General features: G+C 35.3%; 4 protein-coding genes across 5 annotated transcripts; all 4 read left to right on the top strand.

The window, feature by feature from the left end:
* Nucleotides 1–1,529: 1,529 nt before the first annotated feature.
* Nucleotides 1,530–5,657, top strand: LOC132179570 (Tetratricopeptide repeat (TPR)-like superfamily protein). The gene is made up of 3 exons (XM_059592311.2): nucleotides 1,530–1,629; nucleotides 1,874–2,180; nucleotides 4,482–5,657. The coding sequence occupies exons 1-3, from the start codon at nucleotides 1,595–1,597 to the stop codon at nucleotides 5,379–5,381; spliced, it is 1,242 nt and encodes a 413-aa protein (XP_059448294.2). The 5' UTR covers nucleotides 1,530–1,594; the 3' UTR covers nucleotides 5,382–5,657.
* Nucleotides 5,658–7,922: 2,265 nt separating this feature from the next.
* Nucleotides 7,923–13,374, top strand: LOC132179289 (serine/threonine-protein kinase PEPKR2). Of its 2 annotated transcripts, none has more exons than XM_059591993.2 (5): nucleotides 7,923–8,074; nucleotides 8,669–8,745; nucleotides 8,877–9,800; nucleotides 11,478–11,774; nucleotides 12,754–13,374. In XM_059591993.2, exons 3-5 carry the CDS (start codon nucleotides 9,065–9,067, stop codon nucleotides 13,119–13,121), a joined length of 1,401 nt encoding a protein of 466 aa, XP_059447976.1. In that variant the 5' UTR covers nucleotides 7,923–8,074; nucleotides 8,669–8,745; nucleotides 8,877–9,064; the 3' UTR covers nucleotides 13,122–13,374. The 2 variants fall into 2 exon arrangements, with proteins under 2 accessions (XP_059447976.1, XP_059447975.1); XM_059591992.2 differs by having other exon boundaries at nucleotides 8,646–8,745.
* Nucleotides 13,375–15,943: 2,569 nt separating this feature from the next.
* LOC132174155 (uncharacterized) lies at nucleotides 15,944–16,783 on the top strand. The gene has a single exon (XM_088515524.1). The coding sequence runs from the start codon at nucleotides 15,944–15,946 to the stop codon at nucleotides 16,781–16,783; it is 840 nt and encodes a 279-aa protein (XP_088371650.1).
* A 1,203-nt stretch (nucleotides 16,784–17,986) lies between these two features.
* LOC132178002 (uncharacterized) lies at nucleotides 17,987–23,117 on the top strand. The gene is made up of 3 exons (XM_059590472.2): nucleotides 17,987–18,738; nucleotides 19,294–19,785; nucleotides 22,725–23,117. Exons 1-3 carry the CDS (start codon nucleotides 18,100–18,102, stop codon nucleotides 23,115–23,117), a joined length of 1,524 nt encoding a protein of 507 aa, XP_059446455.2. The 5' UTR covers nucleotides 17,987–18,099.
* Nucleotides 23,118–23,783: the final 666 nt, after the last annotated feature.

The raw sequence follows: 23,783 nt of genomic DNA, 5'->3' as shown, positions 1-23,783 counted from the left end.
CCTTTGAGCACTTCAATGGTTGTTCGATCACTTAATGTGAAAAAAGACCATTTTCGCCTCGAGAAGATGACGAATAAATTCTTGGCCTTGAAGTACCATATCTTAGTGCAATTGGTGCGCTGATGTATCTTGCAAATTGCACACGACCTGATATAACATTTTTAGTTAATTTATTAGCAAGATACAGCTCTGCACCAACTCGAAGGCATTGGAATGGGGTCAAACATGTTCTACGTTATCTTTGTGGAACAACTGACATAGGATTATTTTATTCAAGAAGTTCATATTCACAATTAGTTGGATATGCAGATGCAGGTTTTCTTTCTGATCCGCATAAAGGTAGATTTCAAACAGGATATCTATTTACATGTGGAAGTACTACTATTTCATGGAAATCTGTCAAACAAACACTTGTTGCTATTTCTTCAAATCACTTCAAGATTATTGCAATTCATGAAGCAAGTCGGGAATGCATATGGCTAAGATCAGTAATTCAACACATTCGAGAAAAGTGTGGTTTATCCACAATCAAAGATAGTCCGACAATATTATATGAAGATAATGCTGCTTGTATGACATAGATCAGAGGAGGATATATTAAGGGTGATAGAACTAAACACATTTCACCAAAGTTCTTTTATACACATGAGCTCCAGAAGAGTGGTAATATTGTTGTTAAACAGATACGATCAAGTGACAATTTGACAGATTTATTTACCAAAGCATTACCAACTGCAACATTTAAGAAGTTGGTGAATAACATTGGAATGCGTCGACTGAAGGATCTTTCATCATAAACAATTGAAGCTCTTCATGTTAATGAGGGGGAGTAAAATAATTATGCTGATTGTACTCTTTTTCCTTCGCTAAGGTTTTTTTCACTGGGTTTTCCTTTGCAAGGTTTTAATCAGGCAATCCTAAAGCATACGAAGGCACACAAGAATATTGTACTATTTTTCCTTTGCCACAGGTTTTTTTCTACTGGGTTTTCCTTGGCAAGGTTTTAACAAGACATATTCTTAGTGTATGGTTATCCAAGGGGGAGTGTTATGAATGCATTCATGCATTTGGTGGATGACCATTTAATTCCATCTTTTGAAATTCTACACATTCATGTTATCTTTAGAATTCCTATAACATCCATGTAATAGATTGATTAACCATTTTGTTTCATATTCCTTAACCTCCCATTATGATTCAATGCCTATAAAATAGAGTATTGAGTTGTATATAAATCACACAATAATATAGAAAAATTATACATAGTTCTTGAAAAACTAGTTTATATTCATTTGATAAAAATAATTAAAAATACTTTTAAAGGTCTAAAGTACTTAAATATAGTAAAAAAAAAATTCAAAACGTACTTTTATCTCAAACTTAAAAATAAAACTTTTATTAAAAAAATATTTTTGCTAAAAATTTTATTTCCCAAAGCAATCCCAATTCCCAACTGCTCAGAAAAGTAATTCGATTGGATGCTAAACAAACACTAGCTTTGAAATCACTTTTCAACGGTAAGAAAGACATTTTCTTAGAGCCTTACATAAGAGCCCTAGGAAAGAGAAACGAGATGTAACCAAACAGCGCGGCCATGGTCTCTCGCTTACTATTCCTCACTTTCATAAGGTAAGCTCACCGGGATTCATCATTCTACTTTCCATTTCTCCGTTTGGTTCCCGAGAAAACGAAAGAGGAAAATTGTGAAACTTTTCATGATTACAGTTTCAAATAGCTCAAAAAAGAAAGAAAGAAAAAAAAAAAACAGAACAAAAAAAGGGAAATCTTTCGCTCTCTTGCGTTTTCTCCGCAGCCAAACGGGTTTGATTTCTCTTTGTGGCCCAGTAAACTAACCTTTGTCGGCGAACCCTAGAAATGGCAGCAATGGTGGTGGCTTCATTAACGGCAATTCTCAGTCACTCTCGCTCTTCAATAGGACCAGCTTTCTTTCTAGATTTCTCTCTTCGAAATCTCAGACAAGTGAGTTTCTCGAAGAGTCTTTGAATTCTCAGGAAAACGACGACCTCAGAAGCAGAATATTCAGGCTCAGACTCCCCAAGCGGAGCGCCACCAATATTCTTGACAGATGGGTCGGCGAAGGCAATCAGATTACGATCTCCGAGCTCCGTCAAATCTCGAAGGAGCTCAGGAAGTCCCAGCGTTACAAGCACGCTCTCGAGGTTCGATTCTCTCTCTCCCTCAGATAATTTTCTATGAGGTGTTTGGTTGCTGAGAAAAATGGTGAAAATTTAATGAATCGAACGATTTTTTTTCTTGCTTAGCCGGCAAGCTTTAGAGCGTTGAAAGAAGGCAGTTAAATGTATTTAGCTGTAGAAGTACTGCTGAGTTACTAGTATGATTTCCGTGCAATTCTGGTGATTTTAGGCTTTTTAGCAACGCATTGTACTTCAATAACTTAGTCGATAGATGGATTCTTTTATATGAAAATTAACAACTGCTTAGCTTACAATTAATAAGAATTGGTATTATATTGAGATTTCTTTGATGGGTGCTCGTTTGTAGGCACATTTGTTAGGCTTTTGCTATTTCTCTTTACACTCTACCTTCAAGATATGCACAGTTTAGCTGGATATGTTTTTTATATGTTTAGATCAAAATCTTAGTTTCGCTTCTACATATATATACAGTTTAGTTAACTATGTTTGGATCAAAATCTAACTCATTATCAAGAAATACGTAAAAGGAAACAGAGGATGAGATCGGAGAGTGTGGAATTTTATTATTAATCACCAAACAATTGGTGCTGCCCAGAAGTAATATTACCTATAAGCTCGATGAGTATAATTTGATTTGAAGAATTCTTGTTAGTGCAGTATATGAGTAACTGAATTTTCAGAACTAGTAGCGGCATCATAACTTTATCTTATACATGAATAAACATGTGCTTATGAAATATTTATGAATAAGCAAAGCATGCTCTAAAGAAGAAATGTTCTCATCTTTTTCAGACACAAAAAGGAAATCTTTTAGAAAGCAAAGCCCTAGTTCACGAAAAATGAACAAAGAGATTACCTCTGGTTATGGAAAAAGCTTAAGAAAAGATACGGTTAGCTATGGCAAAACATGAGTTCCTGAAGTGGTTACAATACACTGAATGTGTAGGTACTTTATTGTTTGGGTGTAGGCAGGTGATTAGGTGAAAGCAAATGTCACATCTTGTTCGTTTTTTAGGCACATTATGTTTATTGTTGAGTCAATGGTTTTGTTTTGTTTTTTTTTTCTTTTTCCAATTACTTGTTCAATTATTTAGTGTTTTATTGTTTGGGTGTAAGCAGGTGATTAGGTGAAAGCAAATGCCAAGTCTTGTTCATGATGTTGATTTTTTATTTTTTTCGTGAGCAACGTGATGTTGGTTATTTTTTAAGCACAGTATATTTATTGTTGATGCAATGGTTTTGGGATCTTTTTCCAGTATCTTGTTCTCGTGTTTTTTTTTAGCAAAATAAAACAGAGAATCGGTTATTTGTTTAGTTATTTATCAAAGAAAAAATTCTTACATCTAAGTAAGTTCGTATTTTTTCACCTCATTTTAGCAAAAACTTTTTTCTAGTTATAGGAAGATAGGTTAGATCAGTTGCATGAGGTAATACAATTTATTGACAAAAAAAGGTATTATTTTATTAGTGGGTCGCATCCCCCAAGAGAAAAATGCTGGCTCCACCATTGTGCATACTAGTATAGAAGCTCATCTATTAATTGAAAGGTGGAGGTTTTACAAAAGTTCCTCTCTATATATTTATTTTGCTTTGGGTTCCTTCTCTCTCTTTCTTGTTGATTTTTCCCTGAACAAATGGAGAAGTCTTTGTTCTCACTCCAAAAACTTATCCACCATTTGCAGTTGAAAAGATTGACAACATGTTTATGGCTCGCAATAAGGGTTTTTTCTTTGATGGTGAAGATCTGGAAAGTTGGTGGCATGAGCAAGATCAACCATTAATTGCTTGTATTATGGGATATCTTATGGCGCATTAAAGAGGATATGTTTGCTAAAACTGTCTTGATATTAAGAAATCTCTGCTCCATTTTTTTTTCCTTTTCCCTTTTTCATATTTTTGACAAATCATGAGTCAAATTATCTTGATCACCCAGATGTCTATATGCTAGTACATATGATTGGTTGGAGGTAAATTTGTTCTGGCATCTAAAATATTTTCCCATTGTTTAGGTGAACGTTTGCTCTCTCTCTCTCTCTCTCTCACACACACACATTATCAAGATTACTTATGCTTGGTTTGGTTGCTAAGAGTATAACTTAATCTTATACCAGATTGATGACAGTGCATCTGTTTAACTGTTTTTTTTCAGTAAGTATTTGCTACATGATTAGTGGTTGTCAACAGATAGAATTAGCTGGGAAAGAGTTCCAGAACATCTGCTATGAAAGTTTTAAGCCTTTCTACCATGTCCCTGCTTTAATACATAATTTTAAATCCTGTTGTATAATTGATACAAGTTTGCAGATAACAGAATGGATGGTTACTCATGAAGAATATGAATTATCAGACTCTGACTATGCTGTCCGCATTGACTTGATGACAAAAGTTTTCGGCATTGATGCTGCAGAACGCTACTTTGAAGACCTACCTGTTTCTGCAAAAACAATTGAAACATGCACTGCTCTCCTCCACTCTTATGCTGGGGCAAAATTGATTGAAAAGGCTGAGAAACTTTATGAGAGGATGAAGGACTCAAATCTGCCCTTAAATGCCCTTACACATAATGAGATGATGACTTTATACATGTCAGTCGGGCATGTTGAGAAGGTCCCATTAGTTATCGAAGAACTTAAACGACAGAAGGTTGTACCAGATATCTTCACTTATAATCTATGGATAAGTTCATGTGCTGCAACATTAAACATCAATGAAGTTAGAAGGATTCTAGCGGAAATGGGGCATGATTCAGTTTGTAATGAAGATTGGGTGAGATACATTAACCTCACCAATATATATGTTACTGCAGGTCATCTTGTAAATGCAGAGTCTAACTCTCTAGTTGAAGCTGACAAAGGTACCACACAAAGAGAATTGATAACGTACGATTTCCTTATTATTCTGTATGCTGGTTTAGGAAACAAAGACAGAATTGATCAGATATGGAAATGCTTGAGAATGGCTAAACAAAAAATGTCAAGCAGAAACTATATTTGCATTCTCTCTTCATATCTGATGCTTGGGCATTTGAAAGAAGTAGAAGAAGTTATTGATCAGTGGAAGCAATCAACCACAACAGATTTTGATGTTTCTGCTTGTAGTAGGCTTGTAGATGCTTTTGCGGATGTTGGATTGACTGAGAAGGCCCACAGTTTTCACATCCTGCTGATTCAGAAGAACTGCGACCCTGCAAGTCTATCAAAATAGTAGCTAGAGTTTGGTCTTATCTGCAAACAATATCTGAGGGATCAGTGTTTGGACATCTTGGAGAGGAAATAAGTGCCCTTGCATTTCTTTGAGGCTTGCTGCATGACTGAATTGCCTCATCCAACTTTCAGCATTCTGGTATTGCTGCTGTTTCGCTTTTTGTGTCCATACTCTAGAAATGTAAAATTCAGGGTTTCTTGAATATCAGACTTGCGTTTATTTCCTTCCCAATGTCTATGATCTAAGATGCTTTCCCAGCTGCTGATTTAATCTTCACTGCTAGTGTCAAAAATGGGTACAAAACTTGTGGTTTTGCAATTTTGAGCCAGGTTCAACCCAAGGAAAGGAGACAGAATTTCTTCGATGAAGACCTTGGTTGACTATGTCTGGAATGGTCAATTTTCGTCACTTCAAAAAAAAAAAAGAAAACAAATACACTTGTTATGCAGAACTTTCTGAAACTATTATATGATAGTCCAGAAATATTCACAATAAATATGGAAGCCTTTTAGGTTATTGTCATGTATTGTAGCCCTGTAAGACGAGGCTTCATACCTAATTTCCATTCTAATATTTACTTGTATTATGTAGTTTTATAAGGTCTATTGGCCAAATTCAAATTATGCTTTGGTTTAGCTGGTGTGAAATTTATGAAAGTGGTTGGGTATATGTTAGGGTGAGAGTTCGATTCATGAAATAAGAATCTTTAATCGTATTAATGTTAGCCGCATTTAATTCTACTGATGTCCTAATGGAATTGAATCATGTTATGGTTCAGTTAGACTTAAGGAAGCACATGTAGTTCCCAATAAGTAAGTGCTATTATGGTTACCTCTAGGTAGAATAGTTACAGTTGGTTTCTTCCCGTCTGCATTTTTTGAATAAAAAATACTAGGAAAAATAACACAAACTCCTAAAATTATTATACCATTGTCATTTCTTTTTCAAACTACCAACTGTGTCAAAAAAAATGTCAATAAGTACTTTTTTATAAATTTTTTTTAAAAATAATCTTTTAAATTATAGAAATAAAACTAAAAACTAAAAAAAAAAAAGAAAAAAAAAAAGAGTGTAAATGTATTATAAAATCCTGAGTAAACGTGTGATTTAAAATCACTCACCAACATTTTAATTTTGAAAATTAGTTGCTTGAGTTTTTTATTATTCTAAATAGATTCTTTCGTGAATATGCCGTCCAAGTTTACCTAGAGATGGACATATATATATATATATAAAGACCGGTGTAGGCCAGGTTTGGAATTTGTATTAAATATACTACAAAAAATACTAATTTTTTAAGAAAACAATTATCTTCTATCTTTTATTTTGCTTATATTTTCTTAATCATCAATAAATACTAATTTTATTTTTTATATGTTGATTTAATCTTTAATCTTAATATATTTTTCATCTATTTTTGGGTTCCTTGTTTTATATATTTCTCCTTCACACTTTGGCTCTGTTCAATATAAATTCCTAGTTCCGTCCTTGCGGTAGACGGTTAGTACCTGACCTTAAAATAATATATATTTTTTTATTGTGTTATGAATTTTCCCTTAAAAATTTAGAAGAATTATACAAATTACTGGTTTTATATAATTATTGGGTAAAGTTCAGATACCTCTCTTAAACTATCACCCAATTGACCTCCCTCTCAAACTTTCAATTGTGAAAATGTCCCCCTTAAATTACCAAAACATTGTCAATGTCCTCCTAAGGCAAGCAAAAAGATAAAAATGCCCCAATGTATTTCTCAATAAGACAGAAATACCTCTATAAATTGAAAAAATTAATTAATTTTTTTTTAAAAAAATAAAATAAAATTTAAAAATCTAAAAAAACGAAAATTTTAATTTAAAAATAAAGATATTTAAAAAATTTATTTTTTATACGAAAATTTTTAACTTTTTTTAAAACGAATTTTTTTAAACGAATATTTTTTTTAACCAAAATTTTTATTTAAAAGAAACATTTTTTTTAAAAAAACAATTTGTTTTAGATAAAGAAAATTTTTTTAAAATAGAAATTTTTATTTTAAAAAGTTATAAAACAAAAATTTTCATTTTTTATAACAAAAGAAATCGAAATTTTTTAATCTTTTTCTTATACAAAGGAATTTTTTTTTATTTTAAATTTTCCGCGCTTTGTTTTTTTTTTTAGATTTAGGTTTTTTGTACAAGTTTTAGTTTTAGTTTTTTTTATTATTTTACTAAGGGTAGTTTTGTCATTGTGAAGAACATTGACAATATTTTGATAGTTTGAAGAAAAAAATTATTATAATTAAAAGTTTAGGAAGACTTTATCAGTTAAGTGGTAGTTTAAGTAATACTTAAGACTTTACCCATAATTATCCCTAAAATATATAAAGTCGATAATGTGTCCTCTATTATGGGCATTTCCTTTTTTGAAACAGAATGTAGGTTCTCTGGCAGTACCGGCAAGTCATGCACTCTACTGTGTTTGGAACCACGTGGTAGTTAATGGGGACGCGCGAGACCAACAGAGTTATTTATATCGACGGTTGTCATTCTCACGTGAAACTTTCCTCTCTCTCTCTCTCTCTCTCTCTCTTACACGCGCGCGCACGCAAATTTGCAGCTTTCTCTTTCCATCAAAACTCTCCTTTTCAGTACACAAGAGCCTCCAATCACCGCTTCATCTAATTCTGCACTCTGCTTCTCTTCTCCATGAAGGTAAGCAAACGCACCGATGTTTCTATTTATTTCATTTTCAGGGTTTCCTCTTTCCTGGTATATCTTTCTGTTTCATTTCGTTGATCCAAGCCTTACTTTTATGTATCCCAGTTTGTTTGTGGGTTTTCTGTTCCTTTTGATTATTCCCTATTTGCCTGCTGAGAAAACAAAGGAAAAAAAAGAAAAAGAAAAAAGAAAAGAGCATTCATTTGGGATTCTTTTTGATTTTTTTTGTTTTGTTTTGTTTTTGTTTTTAAGTTGATAAATTTACTTCAAGTGGTTAAGTAGGCCATTTTAAATTTAACTTAACTGACATTAGCTAGTTCTGTGTGTTCTTTGTTTAGATCCCTAGAAAATAGCGGAACTTTAGTGTTGTTAGTTGGTCTTGTTGGATATTTAGTTTTTGTCAGGTCCCAATTAAAAAAAAGAAACAGTACTTTAAGCATGGTGTTCGTATTCTTTCTCTCTAATCTTATACCAACAAATGGGGGACTTTTTTTTTTTTTTTTTTTTTTTTTTTGAAAAAAAAAAAAGAAATCTTGTTGTATCTTAACGTGCCTTATGTTCTCAGATCGCCTTTGTCAATCAAAGCAGATCGATGTCCGAAACCTGTGAATCATCTTTTCAGATGGGGCGGAAGAAGAAGAACAAGCGGCTTCTGATGTTCAAAGGTCTAAACTTCTCTCTTATTTATGCTAGTGTACCATTATTATCATTTCAATTTCGGATTTTATGATGTTTCAGATGATTTGATTAGTGTGAACTATTTTTTTTTACTGATACCCATTTCCTGAAATTGCAGAACTCAACACGAAAGCAGTCTATTGACATAGTTGTTTCTCCCATAGCATTAGTCAAAGAGTTAGCTGATTATCCTTTGTATTCAAGGATGGCGATGGAGATTTTGTTAGTTATGCGGTAAATGAATAATTGTTTCCAGTTGCTCATGGAATTTACAATATTGTATGATTTTCTACCTTGATTTGTATCATGGAGGCACTTGGAAAGAAAAGGAAGGGATTGGAAATTTTGCGGTTAAGTCATAACTCTCCAAAACCATTAACAACAGTTTGGTCTCACCTGTCATTGAATAACTCAAGGCACAAAAAGAAGTGCAAGGAAGATGAAGTTAGAGAAGTTCATTCCAGTAAGAGTGTATTTAAAGGAGTTGTTACTGCCCCACCTTGTGGGAGTATCTGTCCGAACCCACCAGGGAGGGGTCTTAAGAGAAAAATTGGGTGTATTGATGCCGCAACTAAAATGGGTAGGAAGAAGAAGATCGAACAGGATTATGATTTGGGTGTGATAATTGGGCAAGGGAAATTTGGGTCAGTGAGGTTGTGTCGAAGTAAAGTGAGTGGAGAAGAGTTTGCGTGTAAGACTTTGCGCAAGGTGGAGAAGCTTGTATATCAAGAGGTGGAGATAATGCAGCATCTCTCAGGTCATCCTGGTGTTGTAACACTGAAGGCGGTGTATGAAGATGCAGAATCCTTTTATCTTGTGATGGACTTCTGTGCTGGGGGACGGCTGCTTGACCAGATGGCAAGGGAAGGGCAGTTTTCAGAGCATCGAGCTGCTAACATACTCAAGCAACTGGTTTTGGTTATCAAGTATTGCCATGAAATGGGTGTTGTTCACCGTGACATAAAGCCTGAGAACATTCTTCTTACAAATTCAGGACAGATGAAGCTTGCAGACTTTGGCTTAGCTGTGAGGCTGTCTAATGGTAATGATTATTCTCTCAATGATGCTGATTTTCTATGCAATTTGGCACCATTTATATGCAATCTTCACTTGGTGGATAAAGTTGGGTTAGACACAATTAAGTAAATTAAAGTGGTTAAGTTAAAAATAGGGGAAACTTTAGAAAACTCCCATGAACTTCCTCTCGTTTTGAAACTACTTCTCAAAGTTTAAAAACTCTCAATTAAGAGTGTCGAACTTTCAATTTCTTTCCATTGCTCTCTTATGTTAGGATTTTCCCTTAATTGGTCAAAATACCCCTTTTTCTTTATAAAAAAATAAAAAAAATTTGCAAAGATGTTGCAAAGAATTATTATTATTTTTTTAATAATAATAAAAAAAAAGCCAGAATCTTTACCAAAACAAGGGTATTTTGGAAATTTTGACAAGATTTAACGGAAAATTCTAATGAAATTGGGTAATTAAAAAAAATTGAAAGATCGATACCCTTATTTGAGAGTTTTTGAACTTCGTAGGGTACTTTTAAAACACGTGGAAATTCAGGAGGATTTTATTAAGTTTTCCCTTAAAAATAAGAATCAATTACCATGATAAACAATGGTTTGAAACTTTTTGTAAGTTTACTCATTGAGGTTTTCCTTTTTACCAATATCTTAGCAGTTTAAGCCAGGATTACCAGCCTTTGCAGTCAGTGGCATCTCTCCCGCTTTATATAGTTGAAATCTGGTGTTCAACCTTTATGACAAGCCGAGATTTTAGGTTTGGGGAGAGATATCTCGCATCCAATGTTGCCATTTGACAACACCGCTAGGTTTTTTTACCATCCTAATGAAGGGGCTCGGTTTCTATGCTGGTTGTTCAACAGGCCAGTTTGGACAGGTTTTAAGTGCCAGTTTGCAGCTGAACTGGTACCTAGATCATTTTGGTATTCGTGAATTCATCTAGAGGGTTGATGCTATAGGCTGCAGAACAGAATGGGTACACAGAAAGGCAGTTGGGAACATAATACGGTTGGGTAGGCTTTTACAGTTCATTTGAATTGCTTAACTTAGATAGAATGTAGTTAATTCTAATATTAAACCGGATTCCTTGGTACTCAGTATATGATCAATGTAAAGATTTTCTTAAAATGTGAATGTTCTTCTAGAAGCATGTATGTTATGCTTCACTGAAAAATTTTATACACTTTTAGGTTTCTATTCATTAACGTAATATGGATACTGACACTTCAAGGATGAGGTTTAAAAATTTTAGATTATAAAACTTCTGTGGGTCTGAATTGAAAGGGCACATAGGTTGTATGGTCTGCTAAGCTGACAGTATATTTTAGTTACACATATGGTAAATAATTCACTTTGCAATGTTGAAACATGGTGATGATTTTCATCTGTTAGTTATGTTTTACTGTTACTGCCTTTTTCTTTGCTCTAGTTTATCGCATGTATTTGTATTTATGCTTTGCAACTAGTTACCTTTTTTCTTTCAAAATTATTTCCTCTTTGCATCTAAGCATAGTCGCTATTGTCAATATTCTGGTCTTCTCTATTATCCCGGCATCCTTTCTACCATCTAGTTCCTTGAACACCAAATATACTAGTTATGGTTTGGTCTTTCTATTTCCATCATCTAGTTTTCTTGGACCTCGCATTCAATTCTTGGTAGATTTGCATAAATTGGAACTGTGGTTTATCTTCTGTAGGCCAGAGCCTGGCAGGTGTGGTTGGAAGTCCTGCTTATGTTGCCCCAGAAGTCTTGGTTGGTGATTATTCAGAAAAGGTTGATATCTGGAGTGCTGGTGTCCTCCTTCACGCTCTTTTGCTTGGTGTGCTTCCATTTCCAGGTGATTCCGTGGAGACAATATTTGAGGCTATTAAGACGGTGAACCTTGACTTTGAGAGTGGAGTATGGGAATCAGTCTCTCAACCTGCCCAGAATCTGATTGCCCATATGCTGACTAGGGACGTTTCATCAAGGCTAACCGCTGACGAAGTACTAGGTAAGCTTCAAATGTTCCCTGTTTTTTCCTCGAAGTAAATTAGGATATGTTTATAGGGGTCTCACTGAGATTTGGAAGTAGTAAATTGTACCCAACAAAAGTGTATTTTTCAATCATCCAACACAAAGTTAAAAATCCTACTTGTCTTCTGTGGGAGACTTTTTAAGTAAAGCAGTGTCTGATATCCCTAGTTTTGGGCATTCCTATTAACCTTGAAGGAAAGTATGTTGTCTTTTGGGCTTTTGGTTGAAAGTGGTAAAAAGGCCGCATGGGGTTAGTTTAGGTCTTTACGTTTAAACCTTGGCAATCGAAGTGGGAGACTTTTTCAGGAAAGCAGCAGTCTCTGCTATCCCTAGTTTTGGGCATTCCTATTAACCTTGAAGGAAAGTATGTTGTCTTTTGAGCTTTCGGTTGAAAGTGATAAAAGGGCTGCACAGGGGTTAGGTTAGGTCTTTATGTGTAAGCCAATCAAAGAAGGAGAAGGAAGGAGACCATGTTGGTTTAGCTATAGGCAACCAAAATTAAGTGCTAAAATGTCAAAATTAACTATATGTCGATAGTTTTCATCAACATGAACAAGTGAGCAATAAAGGGTCACTGAGTTTTACTTTATTGCAATGTTGAACTAGGTCTATGAGTTTTGCTTTATTGCAATACATGGTTCTGCTTGAGGAGCCAGTTTATACCAGCTGTTATGCAAGTCTGGGAGAAGCCAAATGGAGCCTAATTTAATAGTATATTTACAGCTTTTCAATTATTTGATACTCAGGCTGTAACACCCTGTATGAGACTGAGTTTGTCTAACAACATATAATGCATTCAGTGAGAAATTTAGAATCATTACCTTAAAACTACTTGACCAAAATCACATGCAATGGCTAATGGAGTAATTATTGCTAATAATTTATACGATATATATTTATATTGCCATATTTCTGGTCATTTATGTGTTCTTGATCAAAATTTTGTAATTTTCCAGGACATCCATGGCTCTTGCTCTATACAGAAGAAACATTGGAGACTCTAACATTCAAGTCGAAAACGAGAAACCGTGTTGTTAGACTGACTTCTCACCAACTGACTGCTATGCCTGATGCGGAGTCAGAGAGAAACAAGATAATTTCCAGCAACTTTCTCAGTGATGACTCCAGCCTAAATTCATCATCTGATAGTTTGAGTAGGAGGTCAGAAGAGCAGGAGTGTGGACTTGTTGATGCTCTTGCAGTGGCAATTTCACGCGTTAGGATATCTGAACCAAAAAGAAGTAGGCTTTGCAGCCCCAGCAGCCCAATAAGACAAGAGTGTTCCTCTAAAATGAAGGTTAATAACCTCTGTACAGCCTTCTGAGTTGCCTAATGCAGTCTAATAACCAGCTGACTCTTCAACTGGAGCAAAGTGACTGTGGGTTCTGAATCTTCTGATGTGTAATCTTATTTAGTTTAACCTGACACGAGATACGTGAATGTCTGCTTTGTACATCTCTCATGTAAACAGAACTCAGGTGGTGTTGTGCTTTCTTTCAGTCATGAATATGTAGTTTGATGCATTTTATTTGAATAACCGAAGTCAAACCGTAAGTCTTGCATTTACATTTTACATTCTCCTATACGACTGTCATACAGTTAGGATATGATGTGAAGGTTGATTACTCAGAAATGAAATGAAATATGTTGGGAAACAAATATAGAGTTTGTGGATGTAATTTTCACAGTGCCGTTTACCAAAATAATAACAAATTAGCATTATACGATTGTCATATAGGTGAGATAACGTTGCAGTAAAAATTAATTATTAATTTTTTTTTTATAAGTCATTGTTGATTAAAAAGTTGATTTATTGACACGTTATTTTAATTGTATAACAATCATATAGTAGTCTATTAAAAAATTACTCCAAAAACAACTTTAAAAAGATTTATGTCCCTTATTCAATGGAGATGAGATTACCTTGACATTTAGCATGCTTACATTAGGCTCCACCTTTATTAAAGTGGGAACCTTGGAACTGGGGTGCTGACTTCACGTAGACAACCTTTTGCTTAGACTTGCAAAAAGAGTTGGGAGGAGATCCCAAAGCAATATATAAGGAATAATTTATATCCAATTAATCAAAGCTGTATCATGGGTTTCAGTATCAAATGCAGCTTCACACCCTACTTTTTCTGCATTCCTTAGAGTTTCACCCACTTCCTTTTACTTTTTTCACTGTCAAATAATTCACGCACTCTAAGAAACAGTACAATTACGAGGTAAAAATAGAAGTTAGGGAGTAACTTAAAAAGACAATAAGAACTAAAAAAAAAAAAAAAGAGAGAAAATTAAAGCATCTCCAACAACTCACTATTTTAACTACTGTTTTTTTACTACACACTCTAACAGATCTTCTATTTTACAGTTTACTTATTTTTAAATATTATTTCTTTTTTTTTATTATTATTATATTATTTTTACCAACACTCAATCAAAGGAAAAATGAACATATATATGAAATCATTCATAAAAACTAAAAATTTCACCAAAGCAATAAAAAGGTCAAATGAAATCAAAATTTCTAAAAAAAAAAAAGAAAAAAAAAGAAGAAGCTAAAACATACAATTAGACTAATTAATTTCCGAGAGAGTGTTTCCTAGAGTTTCTGAGACAAAGGTTTCGCGAAAAAAAAAAAAATTGGGTGCTAAGATTGAAAGAGGAGAGAAGAAGAGAAAGTGGGAGAGAAAGAGATGAAGAGGAAAAAATATTTTTGATGATGAGAATGGTGGTGTTTCGGTGGAGTCTTGGAGATGAGCTAGAGAGAAAGAAAGAGAGAGAGAGAAAGAAGAGTAAAATAAGAAAATGTAATCCTTAGAAATGATATTATATTACTTAGAGTTGCTACAATAAACTTTCAAATATGAAAGTTTACAATAGCAATTGTAGGAAAAAATGCTATTTCACAATGATTGTTGGAGCAAGAAAACATGACATAATAGCTAAATTTAACAAAAAAGCTAACTTACAATGACTGCCGGAGATGCTCTAATAGCTCGTGGTGTGTTTTGGTGTGTCTATTTTGTGGAAACTTTTTATACCGATGGTAGCTACTGCCTAGTGAGGTTCAAGTAGAGTTGAATGACCTTTTGATGTTTGTGCCCCTGTCGTTTTGATTTTCGTGGCATGGTTTTTCTTCGATGCCTCTGATCAAGTCTCTTTCAATGATTGTTTCGTTGTTGATTAGCTACAGTGAGGGTTTAGAAAAAAAAAAAACTTAAGGGATCTCTTAAGGTTCGTGCTCATTTTAGTGACCTTTACTCTGCTTTTGTTAGCAGCCTTTTGTGACGGCTTCAATTTTTTTAATGGGTTAGGTCATTTATTTGATCCATTTGTGCTTGTTCTTAGTTCTTTGTTTACCACAGCTTTTGTTTGGGTTATTCACCCATTATTTGTCTTATATCTTTGAGTAATTTTATTTAGTAGACTCTAATACTACTTAATGTAACTATGACGATGTAGCAATGACAATCAACATTTGAATCAATAAGTGATTGTAAAAATAAAAATCAATGACCGAAATTCACTCTCAACTTCCCCTTTCCCTCTCAACCATTGTGAAAAAAAAAAAGTGGTAGCTTGTGGTAAAAGACAATTGCAAAAGCACATGCATAGGCATGTCACCTCTCATGCAGAACTGTAGTAGCCAAAGGCGCCTGTTGGTCGGTCTCTGTTGGGCATAATCTGAATGTTTGGAACTCTCCATGGATCCCCTCCCTTGCAGGTTTTAAGCCAACCCCTAACCCATCTTTGTTTTCCCTCCCCAACCTGGACGTGTCTGATCTTATTTCCCCCATTACTAGAGATTGGTTCTCACCTCTCTTAAACCTTCTTTTTGATCCCATTTCTGTTGCTCAAATTCAAGCCATCCATCTCCCCCTTTCCCCCTCTTTGGATCGTTGGGTTTGGTCTCCTTCTCCCAATGGTTCCTTCTCAGTTAAATCTGCCCACTCTTTGATCTCTAGCCAACTCAACCCTTCTATTTCCCCCCTTTCCGAGTCAGATTGGAAAACTCTTTGGAGTCTCAAAATTCAGCTCAGACTCAAACATCTTTTATGGAGAATCTCTTGGAATATACTTCCTGTGCGTACTAATATTTTCAGATTTCTTCCTAATGCAGATTTAGAGATGCTTTGCTGTCCCATGTGTTTGGGCCCTCCTGAAACTTTGCAACATTTATTTTTGGGTTGTCCTTTTGCTAGAAGATTGTGGCTTAACTCCCCATGGCCTTTGATCACCGAAGTTTTCAGTTCCCAGCCCATTGCTGTTTGGGCCAAGTCGTTGCTGCATCCAACTACTTCTCTTGGTATTCAGCCGCAGGATGTCCATAGCTTCCAGATTTCTGTTTTGGTTCTTTTCGATCAGATATGGCTCTCCCGTAACTCTCTTATTCATGGTGGATCCCATCCTGACCCGGAAGCTGTGTTGAAGAAGATTCGCACTACTACTCTCCACCATCTTCATGCATGGAAGTCTGGAGATGCCCTCTCTGCAGAATGGCTTTCCCCTCCTCCTGGTTCTCTTAAGGCTAATTTTGACGTGGCCATTAGGCCTAATTTTGCTGTAGCTGCAGCAACTCTCAGAGATCATGAAGGTAACTTCTTGGCTGTGTGCTCCAAAAAATTGCCGTCTATGGATGCTAATTTGGGTGAAGCTCATGCGGCTCTTTTGGCTACTTCTCTCACTGTCTCAGTAGGTTGTTCCTCTTTGATTTTAGAGGGTGATTCCCTCCTGTCTATTGTAGCTATCAAAGATCCACACCTTTTCTCTGATTGGGTTTCGGCTCCTGTGATCTCTGATACTCTTGATCTTCTGCTCTCCATTCCTGTTTGGTCAGCTTTGAAGATTTCTCGTAGTGCAAATGTTTGTGCACATAATGTAGCTAGATGGGCCGCTTCCCACCATGTGTTTGGAAGCATTCCCACTTCTTCTTCTTTTCTTAGTTCTGTTCATTTTAGGAGTGGCAAGGACCCTCCCTTGTAGCCCCTTTCCCTTTTCCTTTGTTTGATTATAAAAAAAAAAAAAAGAAAAAAAAAAAAAGAAAAAAAAAAAAAGAAAAGGTTATTCAAATTATTTTATTGAGATTCACCACAATTAGTTCCTCAAATTAGTTTTTAGCAATTTAAACAATTAATGTGAAAGTGGATATCTGGAATTCACTTGTTTGTATAAGTTGCCGAACAATTCAAAATTTATTTAAATAAGTAAATTCTATATACTCTTTTTCACATTAACTGCCCAAATTAATTGCTGTGGATTCTAATCCAAATTTGTATACCATAGCCTATAATCAAAGGACCCTCCAATTGGAGAGAAATTAGAGATTTTCCAATTGTTAATCGTGGCCTTTCATTTTAAATCCAATAGTCTATAAAATCATTTAAACCTCGAAAAAACAAAAGCCAGCATTTAATGTGAAGCTTAATGCAAGTTTAAATAACAAAAGAAGGAAAAGAGAAGGGAAAAATTCACTTTACCCTTGAAGTTTCAAGAGTTTTTCAAGTCGAACCCCAATATTTAAAAATTGGCAATGTACATTAATGTTTCAAAAATTTTCAATTCAGACCCTTCATTACTAATTTTCGTCTAATTGGATGGAAATCATCTTACATGTGTCTCATGTGAGATTTTGATGCCCACTATTCTAATTTTGCTCTCATTAAAACCTATGAAATTACGTAATTACCCTTAATTTCATAGGTTTTAATGAGGGTAATTATACAATTTCATAAGTTTTAATGAGGGCAAAATTAAAATAAAGGGTATCAAAATCTCACGTGAGACGCACGTGGGATGATTTCCGTCCAATTAGTCGGAAATTAGTAACGGAGGGTCTGAATTGAAAATTTTTGAAATATTAGGGAGATATATTGCCAATTTTTAAATATTGAGGTTTGAATTGAAAAACTCCAAAAACTTAATGAGGGTAAAGTGAATTTAACCAAAAGAAAAAGAATACAAAAGGATCGGGGAAGGAAACACATGGCTTTTCACAATCTTGAAGAAATCTAATCATTTTTTTTTTTAACTCTTTCCCTGGACCCAAAGCATTTCCCTTTTCTTCTTCCAGCAGATTACTTGCAATGCAAAACGCTTGAATCACGCAGTCCAGACTGCATGAAGGAGTATATATATATATCGGGTTTCCCGCCGTAAAATCTGAGGCTCTCGAGCGGATTGGCTGAGTGTTGAAGAAAAAACTATCAACTATTTTATTTGGAAATATTATGAAAGTAATAATAAACTTTGAAATGCGGAGGACCCTCTGAAGCATCATCCATTTTCCTATTCTTTCAGCCATGACCAAAGCGCCTACCGTACTAGATAGAACCACCGGCACCGGCGCCGGCACCAGCCCTATCTCCGACAAAGCTCACCGTCTCAAACACCACCACCAGCGCAGTACCGTCTCGCCATTCTCTTTCTACTCCCCGAAACTTTTCGTCTACATCCTCTCCACCTGCGTCCTTCTCTTCATCCTCTTCCACATCCAATACTCCCTCCACACCCCCCCGTCTCCCCCAACTCCGTCGTGGTCTCTCACGCGCCAATGGCAGCGAGTCATCAACACCTCCGCATACTGCAACAGCAGCGAGATCAAATCCATGGCCGACCGGCTCCGGCGCTCGGTAACGTTTCTCCCGCTGAAAGATTTACGTTACGCGCAAGCCGCTCTTCAGGGCCACACGTGGTTCATGAGCTCCATGTATGATTCCCACGAGGAAGGCGACGTGCAATTCCAGCAATTCCCCTCGGAATCCTCACAGGGAAGGCTTCTGTGCATGAAAGGGCGTGACAAGCACGACGGCTCCTGGAACTCCTACGCGCTGGCGTGGCCGGAAACTTTGCCCCTCAACGCCACCTTCATGAAGGGCCTAACCTTTGTGTCGTACAACCATTATAATTACGACAACATATGGCATGGTTTGTCGGCCATGGTACTCTTAAATCACTCCTATTTTTATTTTGCTCTTTTCTTTTTATTTTATTTATTTTTATTGTTTAATACGAATGAAAATGATAGTCAAACCGAGATCATTTCCCGTCGTAAACCCTTTTTTTGAAAATTTGAGCTTCTCCTTCTTACACGCACCGATCTCTTTCGAAGTTCATTCTTTGTTGTCATCGGAGGTTAGGATGTTGTCGGCCATTTTTGGTTGATGTCGGTGGCTATTGCTAGAGGTCACCAGTCGTCTCCGATTTTTGGTAGGAACCAAACACCCAAAAGTGTTTTTTGCTAAAATCATTTTTGTGGGACTAATTTCTTGAAAATATTTTCTAACTGAAAACATTTTATATCGAAACTAACATAATCTTAATAGTTTAATTTATATTCTAACATGTGAGCTGAATTGATGGATATAATGTCTGAATTCAGGACATTTTAACTATATATAATTAATCTAATATCATATTAAATCATCACTATTTTAAAAGCTTAAACTTATATAAAATAGTTAGCGAATTTAATCATTTAATTTATATTATGAAAGGTACCCTTTGTAGCCTGGCACAAGAAGAACGGGTGCCTGATGCCAACAAGGTGGGTTTTGTACCACTGGGGTGAGTTGAGGCTGAAGATGGGGCTGTGGCTGACAACTTTAATGGAGGCCACGTTCGACGGCCGGCCGCCGTACATTGAAGGATTTGAAGGGGTTGGCGATGACCATCAGCCAGTTTGCTTTGAGAAGTCGGTGGTGATGAGGCACAATGAGGGAGGGATGTCAAGGGAGAAGAGGATGGAGGCGTACGATTTAATGAGGTGCAAGGCTAGGGTGTACTGTAACGTGAGCTTGGAAGGTAGGCTTGCCGACGTCAATGGCCGGGGAGTGCTGGTGATTGGGATCACCATGTTTATGCGGACAGGGCCGAGATCATTCAAGAATGAGACAGCAGTCGTTGAGATCTTTCAGAGGGAGTGTGCTAAGGTGGACGGTTGCCGGTTGACGGTGGCTTACTCCAATAATCTCAGCTTCTGTGAGCAGGTTAATGTTTATTCCTTTTTCTATATATATATATATTTTTTCTGTTTTTAATTCTTTGCATTTTTATTTTTTGTTATATACACATACATTTAAGAACTTAATTCCTTTTTAATTATAGAAATGATTCTCTTGTGTTCTTTGACGTGCTCCATCTACCATTTTTTTTTTTTTTTTTAATTAGAGATATACTATTGATCATTGTGCTATCGATAGCACAATGTATGGATAGGAGATGATCGGCTAGTATACAATAGAATGGTTAGTAATATTTTAAAATTAAGAGCGGATAAAGCGTGCCAACTCAACCAAAATATACACAAGATAAAAGACATATTACAAAAAAAGAAGAAGCAATATTTGAGATAAATATACATATGTGAGCACATTGAAATAGGTTAGTGGAATGAGTGTGGCTGCCATAACGCATAACATTTAATCCCACTAATTAAAGGAGTGACACCTCAAAAGGAAAAGAAAAGAGGCTCTATGCTCAGAGCACTCACTAGCTAGTATCTAATCTGAAGATCTTTGCATGTGAAAGTATATTCTTTATATATAAATGGCTATGAGTAAAAAAAAAGAAAAAAAAAAAAATGGCTATGAGTGGTTTATTACAAGTTTATTCTTCGCCAGGGCAATGGCAAAGTACGGACTTTTCTTTTTTCTTTTTTCTTTTCAGGGAAGCTCAATTATGGACGTTGTTCTTCTAAGAATTTGAAAAAAAATGGTACCGGTACTTGTTCAAATAGAGAACAAAATGTTAAATCCCCAAACCACACCCCCACCCCCCCCCCCCCCCCCCCCAAAAAAAAAAAATCTTTAGTGACGCATAAATAGTGATGTTCAACTAGTGACATTTGCTATACAACATTGAATTTGAATATAGGGTTGACAATTAGTGATGGTGTCATTTACTGTTCAATTGACACTATTTAAGGTCTTTTTAGCTCAAACGACAGCTCACCAATAGTGTTGTTACTGTTTACACGTCACTACATGAAAAGTGACATTTAAACAGTGATAATGGCATTAATGTTCACACGTCATCAGTAGTTGTTGATCGTCTTTTCGAAAACAAAAAAGGATGGTTAGTAGGCTTCTGATCATTAGACTGGAGATACTTTGACGCTCAAGTCATGGGAGAGAAAGATAGAGAGAGAGAGAGCTCCTCAGATTGGGAGGACTCTGTTGTGTTGTTTGTTTTTTTTGGCATACCTCGTTATGGAGAGAAATGAGACCTTTGAGAGGTTTCTCTTGGGGCTTAGTTGTAGTTGGCCTTATCTCTTCCAGATCTTGGGTCTTCTTTACTAGACTTATTTTCTGGACCTTTCATACAACAAAACTAAAGGAATACTTTAAAAGAAAAAGAAAATACACACGGGCGCTATGTAATACATCAATATTCATGAGATAAAAAGATAGTTCTAACATTACTCAAAACTTTTATCTAGCAACTCTTGCAATTGCTCTTTCAGCTCTCTCAGCTTTCGAAATCAATGTTGTTCCGGGCATAAGGTTGATAGAAAACTTTATCTCCCTTACCAAAAGAAAAAAAATCGCAGAGATTTAGAATGGTTCAACTTTGAAGGTATATGCCTTCAATTTATAATGTCCAAGAGATCAACTACATCTTTATTATGTTGACTTGATTCTATTTAGATTAAACTGATATGTATTTATAAAGATTATATTGTATTACAAAAATATATGCTTATTACAAAGTGGTAGGCCATGAATATTTTAATTAGTACTTTAGGGTATGTACGTTTGTTAATGTGTTTTAGGTATGTCTTTTGTTTTTGGTTTGAAAAGAATGTTCTAATGTACGTCATATAAAGGTAAGAGAAAAATATACTTTACTTCCAAAGTTTATCAATTTGCAATTTGACCTCTAATGTTTAAATATTTGCAATATAACCACTCCATTAGCCATTTTCGTCCAATTTGACGGGAATTTGTTGTACACTTTTTGGTCTAAAATTTTCAAAATTGCCCTCATGTGTTTTAGGGAATTCAAAAAATGCCCCCAATTTAATGAACGGGTTAAATTCACTTTACCCCCTTGAAGTTTCAGGAGTTTTTCAATTCAAACTCCAATGTTTAAAAATTGGCAATGTACACCCTAATGTTTCAAAAATTTTCAATTTAGACCCTCCGTTACTAATTTCTGTCTAATTGGACGGAAATCATTTCACGTACATCTCACGTGAGATTTTGATGCCCTCTATTCCAATTTTGTCCTCATTAAAACCTATGGAATTACGTAATTACCCTCAATTTCATAGGTTTTAACGAGAGTAATTACGTAATTTCATAGATTTTAATGAGGGCAAAATTGGAATAGAGAGCATCAAAATTTCACGTGAGATACATGTGGGATGATTTCTGTCCAATTAGACGGAAATTAGTAACGGATGGTTTGAATTAAAAATTTTTGAAACATTAGGAGGTACATTGCCAATTTTTAAACATTGAGGTTCGAATTGAAAAAATCCTAAAACTTCAGGAGAGTAAAGTGAATTTTTCCCTTAATAAACCAAAACCAGGGAAAAAAAAATGGGGTTGGCTTGGCCACCCCAATTTTTTTTGTCTTCTTTTATTTGTTGTTTTCTATAATTTCTATAATTTTTGATACTTTGTTGGGTGGTATTTTCTATAATTTCCGTAAGAAAAAACAAAAATGATTAACGGATGGGTTACATTGCGAATTTTTGATACTTTGTTATGGTACATATAAATTTTTAAACATTAGAGGCCAAATTACAAATTGAGTGAAACTTTGGAAGGTAAAGTGTATTTTTTCGTATAGATAAAATGAGTTTTTATGTTTTGTAGTTTGGAATGTTTGTTAATGTCTTTGACTTAAAAGACAAACAAACAAAAGACAAATAATGTAGAGTGGCTAAATTGTGTTTGCAATCCATTTACATTTGATTCAGGTGAAGGTGATGAGCTGGACAGACATTCTAGTATCCCCGCATGGTGCCCAGTTGACCAACATGTTCTTGATGGACAGAAACAGCAGTGTGATGGAGTTCTTTCCCAAAGGCTGGCTAAAGCTCGCCGGCGTCGGCCAGTTTGTGTATCACTGGATAGCTAGCTGGTCCGGGATGAGGCATCAAGGTGCATGGCGAGATCCCGACGGCGATGAATGCCCCTTCCCGGAAGATGACCGCCGGTGCATGTCTATTTTCAAGAGCGGCAAAATTGGATGCAACGAGACATATTTTGGTGAGTGGGCTAGAAATGTTTTGAATGAGGTGAAGGCAAGAAAAGTGGACGAAGCTTCAAAGAAGAACACCACTACTTCTAGTGGGTGTACTTGTAGCTGATCAATTCCTTCCTGATCAAAGACCAAATTTCTATAGATTAATGTTTAAATTCCTTTTAAACAATTCTTTTATATCCTCTTATATATGGATAAGAGTTAATTCTTTCCATTTGAAATGAAATGGTTAGGATCAATTTTATGGTCGGGATTTAAAGTTTGTGTCTCTAACAGTGTATATGATATCACATTATTTAAATTTTTTAGAAACACCCCTACATTGATTTTACATACACCGTTAGATGTATCAATTTTAAATTATGATTATAAAATGAAAAATATTCATTTCATTTGAAACAAATAGGACTTTATTTATCCATGGAATATAATAAGATCCAAATTAATTCCAAATCCAAAAAAAATAACATTACGATCCTAAGTATCTCACATGGTTTAAGTGCAATTTTAACCATGTGTATATAAACTCTTAGATATCATCTCTTTGCAAGCCAGTTTTTAAGGGTGAGTTTTACCTAAGGTTTATATCAGACGACATTGCTTATCATCTAAAACAACTTTATAAACTTTATAAAGCATAGAGTAGTCCTCTGTTTTGCTTGTTGCTATCTCATTAGTTCTGCCTTGCTTGCAATAAACCTTCAAATACAAAGGAAAATAGGTGCACGTGATAGAAAGAAAGAAAAACAAACATCAGGAAGCTTAATAGTGC

Source organism: Corylus avellana, chromosome 4 (genome assembly GCF_965113065.1).
Source record: "Corylus avellana chromosome 4, dhCorAvel1.hap1.2, whole genome shotgun sequence".
In the NCBI taxonomy this organism is placed as follows: domain Eukaryota; kingdom Viridiplantae; phylum Streptophyta; class Magnoliopsida; order Fagales; family Betulaceae; genus Corylus; species Corylus avellana.
The sequence above is the reverse complement of the archived record's forward strand: the minus strand, read 5'-3'. Positions and strand labels throughout refer to the sequence as shown.